The sequence below is a fragment of the Tenebrio molitor genome, chromosome 5, assembly GCF_963966145.1.
Source record: "Tenebrio molitor chromosome 5, icTenMoli1.1, whole genome shotgun sequence".
Lineage (NCBI taxonomy): Eukaryota > Metazoa > Arthropoda > Insecta > Coleoptera > Tenebrionidae > Tenebrio > Tenebrio molitor.
In genome coordinates, this window is record NC_091050.1 from 11,101,220 (window position 1) to 11,113,595 (window position 12,376).

The 12,376-nt window shown below is 37.3% G+C and overlaps 3 protein-coding genes and 1 long non-coding RNA gene across 4 annotated transcripts; 3 read left to right on the plus strand and 1 right to left on the minus strand.

The window, feature by feature from the left end:
• Positions 1-232: 232 nt before the first annotated feature.
• LOC138130826 (uncharacterized) lies at positions 233-2,889 on the plus strand. Its single transcript, XM_069047500.1, has 7 exons — positions 233-259; positions 311-401; positions 1,443-1,478; positions 1,538-1,660; positions 1,807-1,979; positions 2,041-2,352; positions 2,406-2,889. The coding sequence occupies exons 2-7, from the start codon at positions 353-355 to the stop codon at positions 2,796-2,798; spliced, it is 1,086 nt and encodes a 361-aa protein (XP_068903601.1). The 5' UTR covers positions 233-259; positions 311-352; the 3' UTR covers positions 2,799-2,889.
• A 698-nt stretch (positions 2,890-3,587) lies between these two features.
• On the plus strand, positions 3,588-6,676 carry LOC138130825 (uncharacterized). The gene is made up of 6 exons (XM_069047499.1): positions 3,588-5,213; positions 5,279-5,314; positions 5,368-5,499; positions 5,591-5,763; positions 5,825-6,136; positions 6,190-6,676. Exons 1-6 carry the CDS (start codon positions 5,165-5,167, stop codon positions 6,583-6,585), a joined length of 1,098 nt encoding a protein of 365 aa, XP_068903600.1. The 5' UTR covers positions 3,588-5,164; the 3' UTR covers positions 6,586-6,676.
• A 250-nt stretch (positions 6,677-6,926) lies between these two features.
• LOC138131080 (leucine-rich repeat-containing protein 15-like) lies at positions 6,927-10,939 on the plus strand. Its single transcript, XM_069047843.1, has 15 exons — positions 6,927-7,083; positions 7,134-7,166; positions 7,221-7,337; positions 7,392-7,454; positions 7,509-7,666; positions 7,919-8,230; positions 8,304-8,484; positions 8,529-9,173; positions 9,223-9,373; positions 9,421-9,564; positions 9,611-9,936; positions 9,984-10,117; positions 10,167-10,426; positions 10,477-10,602; positions 10,648-10,939. The coding sequence occupies exons 8-15, from the start codon at positions 8,981-8,983 to the stop codon at positions 10,862-10,864; spliced, it is 1,551 nt and encodes a 516-aa protein (XP_068903944.1). The 5' UTR covers positions 6,927-7,083; positions 7,134-7,166; positions 7,221-7,337; positions 7,392-7,454; positions 7,509-7,666; positions 7,919-8,230; positions 8,304-8,484; positions 8,529-8,980; the 3' UTR covers positions 10,865-10,939.
• LOC138131081 (uncharacterized) lies at positions 10,848-11,533 on the minus strand. The gene is made up of 2 exons (XR_011159708.1): positions 11,039-11,533; positions 10,848-10,990 (listed from the first exon to the last, which is right to left on the minus strand). It is a non-coding gene; the product is annotated as an uncharacterized lncRNA (long non-coding RNA).
• Positions 11,534-12,376: the final 843 nt, after the last annotated feature.

The following is a 12,376-nucleotide window of genomic DNA, read 5'->3' on the forward strand; positions in this document are numbered from 1 at the left end:
AAGTTTACGAATCAAAAAAACCTAAACTAAAATAATAAATTATTTGTTAAGCAATCGTAGTTGAATAAATGATGTTAACACATGTCATATTTGAATGTTCCTACATATTCAATACTGTGCACATCCTCGGTGGTTTTTTTTTGTCGTTTCGAGATTCTACATAAACAGTGAGATAAAATTTTATCTTGGTTTATCAAGGTTGCGACTAGGTACTTCCTTAGTATTTATATTATAAGTTATCAAGCACAAATATGTTTGTGTAAGTTTTCCAAATGCTGATTTTGCTTGATTTCTTTCATTCCTCTTCTAGTTAAGACAGACGACGCCAGTATTAATCAGTCAGTACAATAAAATGCCTTATTACGCACTTCTGGTACTAGTGCATGTTGTTCTCATGTCGGGTAAGCCAAATAAATTTAGTTTAAACGTGTTTTTGTGTAACCATACGCGAAACGAGTACTTCACGTACTTAAAACAGGCCGCGAAATCGGATTTCGGTGCTTTTAACGACATCCGTTAAAGTAAACGTCATTTTAATATTTGATACAAATCAGAATTTCCATGTAAGACTGGCATTTAAATGTTTCCGGTATGAAATTAGAAACTGCAGAATTTATAATAAGTATGTATACTTCTATTAAAAAAAAAGCGTACACGTATTGAGGGCTGCTGTAAATGGGGATAAAATTAATTAATCGTTTCCAAGAAAACGTATTACTGACATTTTGTATGTATGTCAAATGTGTGAACACTGTTTTTTATAAATTTTTAAATTGTTGTTAGATTGTTGAGAGTTGCCTTTTTCCATAAATTTGTGAATAAAAGTTTGAATTGTGTTTGTAGTAATTGGTAATACTTGCCTAATAAATAAAGCAAAACATTTATACACATTAAAATCTTTGAAGAATACACGATCAAATCCAGCTATCATCACGGGTTTTGTTACAGGTTTCTAAGTAACAACAATTAAAAGATAGGTTTACGATATGGCAATCTAGCCAAAATTGTGCTCACTACTTGTACGCTTTTTTTTTAATAGAAGTGTACGTACTTTTTTAACTCTGGAGGAGCACCCACACGAATCTGAAACATCACTTTCACCACAATTCTCCTCCGACATTTTTACGATTACCTACAAAATGAATTATTTTATTTATGTCATTTCCATAGCGACATGTAAGCCCAATTTATGTGTACATATGTATTTATTGAGAGCGAAGCAAATTTTACTTGTTCATTTTATAATAATTAGAACTTTTCGTGTTGCACAAAAAATGTTGTGTACACCTTGGCTGCGAAATCCTTTAACATCCTCGAAATTGTCCTGTCCGGCCGTAAGCGGCCTCGGCGACAATTTTTCTTTCGATACGTTAAAGAATGATTTCGCGGCCTTGATATACAAATAATTATTAGTAGCTTTATGTCAATTATGAAATTTCTAGGAACAATACTGTACGCAGTAGCTGAGAAACCTTTAGGTAAAAACTCGTAGAGACATATGTATTTGACGTTATTAATATTTTTTTCTTACTTTTAGACTGTACCTTTTACAATATCGAAAATAATTATTTAAAATTTGAAGATGTGGTGTTAGACGTTGATATCGAAACAACTATTCCACCTTCTTCAAACAGTGGTCTTCAAAAAATCAACGTAAGTTGTAAGTGTCTAACTCTCGGCGAAAAATTGTTCAATCAATTTCGGTTATACCGAGTGTCTCACTGAAACATGGTCGTTATAACGAGACAGTTGATGTACAAATCATATGACTAAAGATTGGGAAACACGTTAAACAATTAATTTCAGATGTTGATATCGTTGACAATCCCTACGTCAGCGTGAGTGAAAGTCGGTATTTTGGTCTGGTATTTCTTAATTTCAAGCAAATAAACGAAGTGGTTGAGCCAAGTAGAAGATCTGAATTTTATTACAATGTCAAATTAAATCTGCATTGCAACAACAGCGCCATAGTTGAAATGGTAAGAAAATTTACACAAAATGAAAATCTAGTGTTATTAACGCTTCTTTTGTTAATTTCAGTACAGCAGTATTCGACTCATCGATACAAATAACCATGAGCCCTTCTTCGAGAAGCCCAGATACACTTACAATCTCATTTCCGCATACGTGGAAGATTTTCAACGTCACTTAATTTTATATCCCATCATCGCAACTGATTACGACATTACAAATATAGAAGTAGACTTTACCATACAGGAAAACCCCTACTTTGACATACTGTACGGTGGAGTCGTTCCCGGTTCTTTGAACAAAAAGCATTACCCTAAACTAGTACCGAAAACACATGGTAAGCTCCTCACTGAAAGAATTGAACTTTGGATTGGAGTGACTGTAAGTACCGAGGACTACTGTAATTTCTCGTTGTTTACACTGTTGTGTTACAGGATGTGGGGACTCCCCCGAGACAAAATTTTACAAAACTTGTAATCAATCCTCCGTCACCACCTGCACCCATTTTCGACAAGACATTTTACGTAGGTCATTACTACAAGAACGACACTTTTGTAATAAACGAGAGTCCAGAGCTTGCGGAAGGAACTACTTATTATCAAACACATGTCAAAATTAACGATAAACAAGGTTACCAAAACAATTTTATTTCAAGAGTAGAAAATGGGAAAATTGTTATCGAAATAAACCAGAGATTGGATTCTTCATATTTTTTTCAAAACAACTATATTGCATACGAACTGGAGGCGACATATGTCGATGTAGTTACAAATCGGGCCACCGCTAGCAGAGCCACTCTCATTGTTGAACTCCACCATGACTTGTAAGAAGGACAAGACCTGTTGCATTCATTTTCCTAGCCATTAGTTTTGTCGTATTATCGAATAATAACAATAAAATTTTACAAAGTTGGCAAAATCTGTTTTTTCCAAAATCGTCAGTAAAGTTACTGTCGCGAGCAATAAATTTTGGTCGTCAATGTCATTTCAAAATTTGGTTAGATTGGCACAAATTTAAAAAAATGTCCTACCTGATTATGCCCATGTCAACAAAGTGTCAAAAAATGAGGAAAAAATTACAATTAATGCCATTCAACATGATGATATGTATAAGTATAGGTTATGATGCTTATGACCGTTTTACAATGGAGCAAAATTTATTGCTCGCGACTGTACATAAAATCCTCAAAAAAGTGTCCAAAAGTAAAGTCCAAGTAAAGTGTCCAAAATCGTCACCAAAGTACAGTTGCGGCCAAATAAAACTGGGCAGCAATTTTTTCTATTGTAAATCGGAATTAAATATTAAATCACCTGAAAAATCATCTCCTAAGAGATAACATAAAAAACTATTTTTCAAATTGACATCATCCGTCACTGTTATGTTGTGCCACAGGTGTGGGTATCTGGTTACCAGAAAAACTTTCATTTTAAAAGCCTGAATTACCGAAATCTATAAAGATGACATAAAATGTCAATTTAGTGGTCGCTTTTATTTGGCCGCAATTGTACATAGTTCATTATACTAAAATTTTGTGTATTGTGGGTTGCAAACATTAATAACAGTGAATACAACGTTTTTTTGTTCGACGAGCCCCTTAAAGGCTCCAAATCGCTTAAAATCTTTAAAATTAGCTTGACGTTTCGTTTTGATAAGTTGTGACATTTATCAAAATCCGTTCACACAGGAGAAAATTCTCAAATTCTGACAGTGCCGAACAAAAATGTGTTTCGTAGAACGTTTGCCGCCTTATTAGCAGACACAGGTTCAGATGTGCTTACTTTGAAACAGCATGGATTTTTTGCATCAATAATAATATGTGATAACCTACCTCCACAAATAGTTTTGCACAAATTTTGTCCGAATTTGCGATTTCGGAAAAAATGTAATATGCACCTCGGCACTAAAGTCATTTTTCATTATTGTTGGTTCAAAGAATACGTGGAGGGCCCGAGGCTATGTTTTCTTTTTTCTTTTTCTGAAGTCCGAGATGCAAAGCTGGTGTGGTATCGTGGTGGAGTTGACGAGGGCTGGCTGACGCGGACTGACGATTAGAGGCCCCACCGCGAAGGTTTTCAGAACTGAACGCCGAAGAGCGGATCTACACCCATGCCGGCGTCTGCTGACCGACGTCGTCGCCGTGGCTCTCCTGGAGGAACCTGGACTTCAGCCATCACCGAATCCAGGTTCCCGGAACGATGAAATTCGTTTTGCATATCATTGAGGGCCGTGGCTTTCAAAATCTTTCATTCCTCGTGGTTCTTATTCATATTGACCGAGCGGCGTTCAAAAATCGTATTCATTCTCGTACATTTTATCATTAATTGCGCGGCTGCTATAATTTCATTAATCATTGTTCATTTTTCATTTATTCTTAATCACGGGATTGGGCGCATTGCTATATTTTCCTTCTCATAGAATCTCATATTTTTTTTACATTATAGGTACTCCTTATCACATTGTCATCGACCTTGCCTGGAAGTGGGCATTGGCGCTCACCAACGACTTTTTGTGCGAGGTTCTTCTCAGGGCCTTATCGCGATTAGAATATTTTCTATTTTATTTATCTGAAGCGAGGAAGGAATCCGAGGACCTCCCCGCCAGTGTAGGCGGCGTAGCGGTACTAACGCCGGTCGGCCGGTCGCAAAGATCGGTCATCCTTCCTCGTTCCACCTTGCAAAGGTGTTTTTTTAAATTTGGCGTTGGAGAGTCGATTGAGAACGCTCCACTCGTGTAAAAGCGTATAAGATTTAAACAGCTGATCCGTGATCCGTTATCCATATGGTGCATTCACAATCAACTCTTCAACGGCAACTTCGACGCCAAATTTTTTAACACCCGTTATATACTTATATTGATAAATCCACTTCCTCCACCTCGTTTTTTGCGATACGCCCCTTTGTTTAAGGCAAATTCAAAGTGGCAAATAAGGATGCTCAGTGACGTCACAACGCAAAGGAAATTTGCACTCTGATTTGTTTGTTTGTTTCCCTCCCTGTTATTTCCTTTTAGGGAGGGTGGTGGGGTGTGGTCATCCCTGGTCAGTGGTCAGGTACTCTAACTAACGGTACAGGTCGCTCCTGTACAATAAAGCTTGCCATTACTTTCTCAATATTTATAAGTTATCAAGCACAAACATGTTTGTGTAAGTTTTACTGATTTTGTGTGATTTCTTAGAGTTAAACCAGACAATAAAATGCCTTATTACGCACTTCTGGTACTAGTGCATGTTGCTCTCATGTCGGGTAAGCCGAATAAATTCAGATTTAAACGTGTTTAGCTGTTTCATGTCAATTATCAAATATTCTAGGAACAATAACGTACGCAGTGGCTGAGAAATCTTTAGGTAAAAATTCGTAGAGAACATTTGACATTATTAATAGTTTTTCTTACTTTTAGACTGTAGTTTTTACAATATCAAAAACAATTATTTAAAATTTGAAGATGTGGTGTTAGACGTTGACAACGAAACAACTGTTCCACCTTTAACAAACTATTATAACAGCGGACTTGAAAAAGTCAGCGTAAGTTGTAAGTGTCTAACTCTCAGCCAAAAATTGTTCACTCAATTTCGGTTATACGAGTGTCGGAATAGCTCTAAAGATTGTTAAATAAATTTCAGATGTCGAGATCGTTGACAATCCCTACGTCAGTGTGCATGAAAGTAAGAGTTATAATCGGGTATTTCTTAATATCAAGCAAATAAACGAAATGGTTGAGCCAAGTAGAAGATCTGAATTTTATTACAATGTCAAATTAAATCTGCATTGCGACAACAGAGCCATAGTTGAAATGGTAAGAAAATTGACACACAATGAAAATCTAGTGTTGTTAATGCTTCTCCTGTTAACTTCAGTACAGCAGTATTCGATTGATCGATACCAATAACCATGAGCCCTTCTTCGACAAGCCAAGATACACTTACAATCTCATTTCCGCATACGTGGAAGATTTTCAACGTCAATTAATTTTATATCCCGTCGTCGCTACCGATTATGACGTTACCAACGTAGAAGTAGACTTTACCATAGAGGAAAACGCCTACTTTGACATAATGTACGGTGGAGTCGTTCCCGGTACTTTGAACAAAAAGCACTACCCTAAACTAGTACCGAAAACACATGGCAAGCTCCTCACTGAAAGAATTGAAGTTGAGATTGGAGTGACTGTAAGTACCGCGGAATACTGTAATTTCTCGTTTTTCACACCGTTGTGTTACAGGATGTGGGGACTCCCCCGAGACGAAATGTAACAAAGCTTGTGATCAATCCTCCGTCACCACCAGCACCCATTTTCGACAAAACATTTTACGTAGGTCATTACTACAAGAACCACACTTTTGTAATAAACGAGACTCCAGAGCTTGCGGAAGGAACTACATATTATCAAACTCGTGTCACAATAATTATTGATGGAGAACGTGACCAAAACAATTTTATTTCAAGAGTGGAAAATGAGAAAATTGTTATCGAAAGCAATGACCAACTAGATTCTTCAGTTTTCTTCCAAAACAACTATATTGCGTACGAACTGAAGGCGACATATGTCAATGTAGTTACAAATTTGGCCACCGCAAGCAGAGCCACTCTCATTGTTGAACACCACCATGACTTGTAAGAAGGACAAGACCTATTGCATTCATTTTCCCAGCCATTAGTTTTATCGTATAATAATGACAATAAAATTTTACAAAGTTGACAATATCTGTTTTATTTTTTGTTTTCGCAAGTTGAGTTCCAAAAAAAGATTACCTACGCTACGGTAAAAATAATCTAACCCCAAATAGAAAATAACTTTCCAACAGAAATTCTAATCATATCGAGTCTTGTGTTTTTCTCGTAATAGAACTTCCTTTTGCGACGCAGTGAAAAACAAGGACTAGTGTGCAGTCAATCTACTAGATAAATAATAACGGAAACTGTCACCAGTTGATAACTTTAATCTTCAAAAATATGTGAATTTGCGCCAGAAATATTTTATGATCCTTACTTTTAATGAGTGCGTTGAAGCTACTCAACGCACAAACTGTTAGAGAAGTATCCATCAAACATCATTGCAGGATGAATAATTTTTTGAAACAGGTCGCAGCAGGCATACTCTTCATTTACATTTGGGGTAAGAAGCCAGTTTATTATTTTTTAAATTACTACTTTAAATGTTTTCAGGAAATGTACCAGTGTCAGCGACTGCACCTTTAAGTACCGATTTACAATATAAGTCCTTTTGGGTATTATTCTAATATTGTGTTCCAGATTGTACAGTCAACAATTTGACGCATACATACTTGGCAATAACTGATCCAATCTACGACACTGATCCGGAGTCCACCGTTCCCTACACTTACAAGCTGCTGACACAAAACGTAATAGGTTGGTGATAGTACTTTCTTTCATTAACTGTCTTTCAGTAGACTATGTTTCTAGAAGCTACTGCTGACTATTATTATACCACTTACAAAACAAGGAGACAAGGCTTATTGACATTAGGTAGGTGATAGTACTTTCTTTTATTAACTATCTTCAAGCAGACTATGTTTCCAGGAGGTCCGCGTATTGGCGTAACAGTGAATTCGAAGGATAATACTTTATTCATTACCATTCCTAAGATAAATGAGAAGGAAGAACAAAGCGAAAAAACGAATTTCGATCTTAGTTTTCTCTTGTCTCTAAGATGCAGTGATGGTGCTGAGATTCAAATGGTAAGTAATTAAGAAATGGAAAAACAGATCGCCTTAGTATATTGGAGTACTATAATGTTAATCATAAAGAAAATTTTAAAATGAAGAAAACAAAAAAATGGACACATTATTAAATTAAAAATACTTGTAATATAGATGGAGACAGTTGTAACAGTAGCAAAAGCGAAGTGGAGACATCAAACAAGAAGAAGAATAAGAAAATCTGTTAACAATAACATCACAACATATTTTACTAAAACATTTACATTTCAGCACACCGTAGTTCCAGTAATAGACAGCAATAACCATCAGACATTCTTTAGCAAACCGAAATACGTTTACAACCTCATTTCTACCCACTTGGATGACTTCAAGCGTCAGCTCTTCTTAAACCCCATCACTGCAACAGATTATGACATAACCAACGGAGAATTATCTTTCAACATTGACGACAACGACTATTTTGATATAGTATACGGGGGCGTAGTACCAGGCACCTTGAATAAGCAACACTCCGCTCAACTGATTCCTAAAGTACCTGGTTCCTCTATTACTAAAAAAATTGAAGTCACCATGACGGTCACAGTGAGTGCTGTTTTGATCCTTGCATCTCATTTAAGGTTCTCGTCAGGTATTATTTCATAAGTTGATGTTGCAGGATTCGGGATACCCTTCAAATATGAGCACTTCTCAACTAGTAATAAATCCACCATCACCACCGATGCCAGTTTTTGTAAAACCGTTGTACGTAGGTCACCTTTATAAAAATGGTACTTTTGTGATGAAAGAAAATCCAGAACTTGAAGAAGGTACTACTTACTACTCTACCAGTTTTGAAGGTATTCCATCACATTACATTAAACAAAAATTACCTTAAAATTAGTTTCAGATTTTCGGCATGAATACAATTTTTTAAACGTTAGATTAGAAAATGAACAGATTGTCATATCATCATCATCATCATCAAAAGATGACTATGAATTTATGAATCATTTTTATAAAAACAACTATAATGCTTTTCAGTTAATTGCACGTTACACAGATCCTTTAACCAAATTATTTTCTACTGGAACGACGGTCCTCATTATAGAATTGCACCACGATTTGTAGAAAATCTATTAGACACAGCAATTCTTAACTGGAAGCACCTTGGCAAGACAAAACACTCAAATGTACTATCGCCGCATACATTGTAAATTAGATAAGGAAATAAATTTTCTGCTTGGTAATCTATTCAAATCATTTAATAAAGAAAATTGTTGTGTAATTATATAATAGCAACAATTCTAAGTCAGCGGTGAATTTTTTGTGAGCCCACAACGTACCTCACCAACAATGCGAACAATCCTGTGCATCCTTTTAATAAGCGGAGTCAACAGTGAAGACTACATTTGTGACATTAACGCGTGCGAAGCACTGGAACAGAGCAAAATAGACCTCCAAGAGTTCATCGACAGCTTAGAAGATAACAACAACAACAGCTACCTGTTGAAACTTGAACGACGGCTGAGATCACTCGAGCAACCAGGTAGTACCCTTCACATCGTAAATTACTCGAGATAATTCAATTCCCACAGTGTGGAAAATCTCGAAACTGAACGAAAGATGGTTAGAGTGCGCCCAAGGTCCTTGCAAATGCCGACCGGAAACCAAGAGCTTGTCGTGTTGGCAGCAAAACCTTCCAGTACTACCCGCCACGCAAATCCTCCCACAAGACGCCGTCTCGATGTAAGATGGTGCAGCGTCAGTGACACAACTGCAATCTGTATTTTCAGTGATTTGGGGATCAACGGATTGACCACCTTGAACAAGAACGCCTTTCTGATGCTGTCGCATCTGACAGAACTCGACCTCTTTGACAACGAACTGGACCACCTGCCGGACGGCATATTCGACGATTTGGGCAGCTTGCAATACTTGTAAGTGCAACAGATGAGACGAATCTGTTCAAGAGATGTTTTTCAGGCGGTTGCACAAGAACAAAATTGAAGATGTCCCGGGTGATTTGTTGGTGAAGCTGCGAAATCTGCAAACTCTTGACATGTCAAACAACAGGATCAGACAACTGCCGCCGCACTTCTTTAAAGGAAACGTCAAGCTTATTGTTGTGCACATGTCCAGAAACAGCATCAAGATCGTTCCTCAAACGCTCTTCGCTGGGTTGGACTCGCTCGAAGATTTGGATTTCAGCAACAACAAGATCGAACGGCTTCCGAAGTTCCTCTTCACAGATTTGACCAACATGAAGAGGTTGCAACTCGCCGACAACAGAATCGATTATCTACCAACTGGTAACGAGGGGTGCGCTCTTGGAATTGTACTTCTTGAGTGATTTTAGGCTTGTTCGATGCTTTAACAAAACTGGAATATTTGAATTTTCGAAAAAACCACATCTCCAGCATTTCGGACAAACTCTTCAACGCTTTGCAAAACTTGAAGTCTTTGCAGCTGACTTCAAATCACCTCAGGAGGGTACCAAGTGACTATTTCTTCCGCAACAACGCTTCATTTCTTCTTTCAGATACAACTCAACGACTTTTCAAACCTGTACAATCTGGAAGACCTGCATCTGGGCCAGAACTTCATATCAGAGTTACCCGAGAACAGTTTCGAATCCAACCCCAACCTGAAGAAGCTTTTCCTCTTTTCGAACAACCTGGAAGAACTGGATGAGAAGAGCTTCAATGGGTTGACCAATCTGACGTCTTTGCTCATCAACAACAACATTCTCAAGAACATACATCCCAATATTTTCTCGTACACTCCAAATCTGGAAAAACTGTAAATATTGGATACTAGTCCAGTCCAGAATGCAAAGGTTCAAATTGCAGAGACCTGGACAGTAACAAGTTTCACTTTTTGCCTTCTAAATGTTTTGATCATCTCGACAAGCTGATTTCGATCAAACTGGCGAAGAATCCCTGGCACTGTGACTGCAACATTCTCTACTTGGCCTTGTAAGTACTGTATTTTTGGTACTAGTAGTACCAAATTGCTTTTAGATGGGTGGACGAGAACAAGAGTAAGGTGTGGGATATCCAGCCGACCTGTCGAGGACCTGCTGAACTGGGAGGTGCTTTGTTGAAAGATATGGGTTTTAATGATTTGTGCGATGGGCAATGGGCCAGTATGGTAAACTTGTCGCCCAGAATTCCGGTCAAACAAGTTACCATTCCACCCCCACCAACAACAGACAATCCAGAACAAGAAAACCAATAAATTTTATTAGAAGTAATGTAGCAACGTAGCTAGGATGCCTGTACTGTAATCAAAAACAATTATCTTACTACATATTTTAATTACTAAAATAACTGTAGTTTTCAATGTGTGTCCTGGTCCACTATCCTAAAAATAACAATATAAAATTTTAGAGTCGCTAGATGTAAAGCTTACAGTTGCTTGTCTCATTTCAGAATCTACATTATCAATAATTATGTTTCCTTTCCACATTTTTGTTCGTACTAAAATTTACCTCATTTACTTATTTTCAATCATTCTTCTGATTTATTTTCAGTTGCACTTAAAACATTTATTTTCTCTATCCATTAAGTGTTTCGCCCATGATATGGGAGCCAGATTAAATTCTTCATTATCTGAAGAAGATTACTACAAGTCCACCGAAACGTCGAACCTGCGTCCTCTGTTCTTGCTTTAAACTACGTATGAATTTTGTTTTAATCAGTAACGTCAATCTTTTACTGCACTGATATAGAATTCCATTTTGTGTTTTTTAACCTTGAAGCACCATTGCCTCCATAAATATAATGATTGTTACATTCAAAAGCCGTTCCATTAGTCTGGTTGTAATGAATCATTTTAACTTCATGCGAATGTACCTAATGGCCTTATTTTTTAGAACTAAACACTTTACATTTTTCTTTAATACCCGTTTTTAAATGCACGTACGCAAGTTATTACGAGTACGTTAATCATAGGTTTCATAGGTGACTCCTACAAAAACTACTGCATACGGTCGAGGACTGATAAACACCTCATGAATATAAACGGCTTGACCTCTAAAGTAAAATTTAGTACGAAAGCCACCATGTTCTTGCTTTCCCTTTTTTTAATGACTTGTCTATCTGCCTCACGTTCTGCAAGAATTCTCTACGTTTTTTCCATTCCTTCAAATAGTCATCTCGCTGTTCACCAGTCGATTAGTGCACACCTGTCACTCCGAGGCCACCAAGTGACAACGTTAACACCGAACTCAATCAAAAACCCAAATCTAATCAATCTCACGGAATTTGAATTTCCAACACTTCGTGAAATCACGGCGAAGTACCACGACCGGACGTTAGGAATGTCCAAAGACAACTTTCTGTTCAGTACTCTTTTGTATGGGACCAAGTACTACGGGGAACTCGTCGAAGAAGTCCTGAATCGTTCGCAGACAATTTTTCAAAATGCTTCCACCAGTTTTGATCTTGTCATAGTAGAAAATCTTCATCCTTTGATCTACAGTTTTGGGTGTCGCTTCAAAGTTCCAATAATTGGAGTTAGCTCTTTAGCTCTGCCTTTCTTCGCCCAAGATGCTGTAGGCAATCCCTCACATCCAGAGATACTTCTCGAACCGCAAATGCAATTAACGAAGAATGTCGGTTTGTATGAAAAATTCGTCCTTTTGTTTTATAAAATCTGGATGAGGTTATTTGCAAGTCTGTATGCCTTGCCCCAGTATGACAAAAAAACTAAGAAGTACTTTGGAAATTACTGTCCTTATATTGGAGA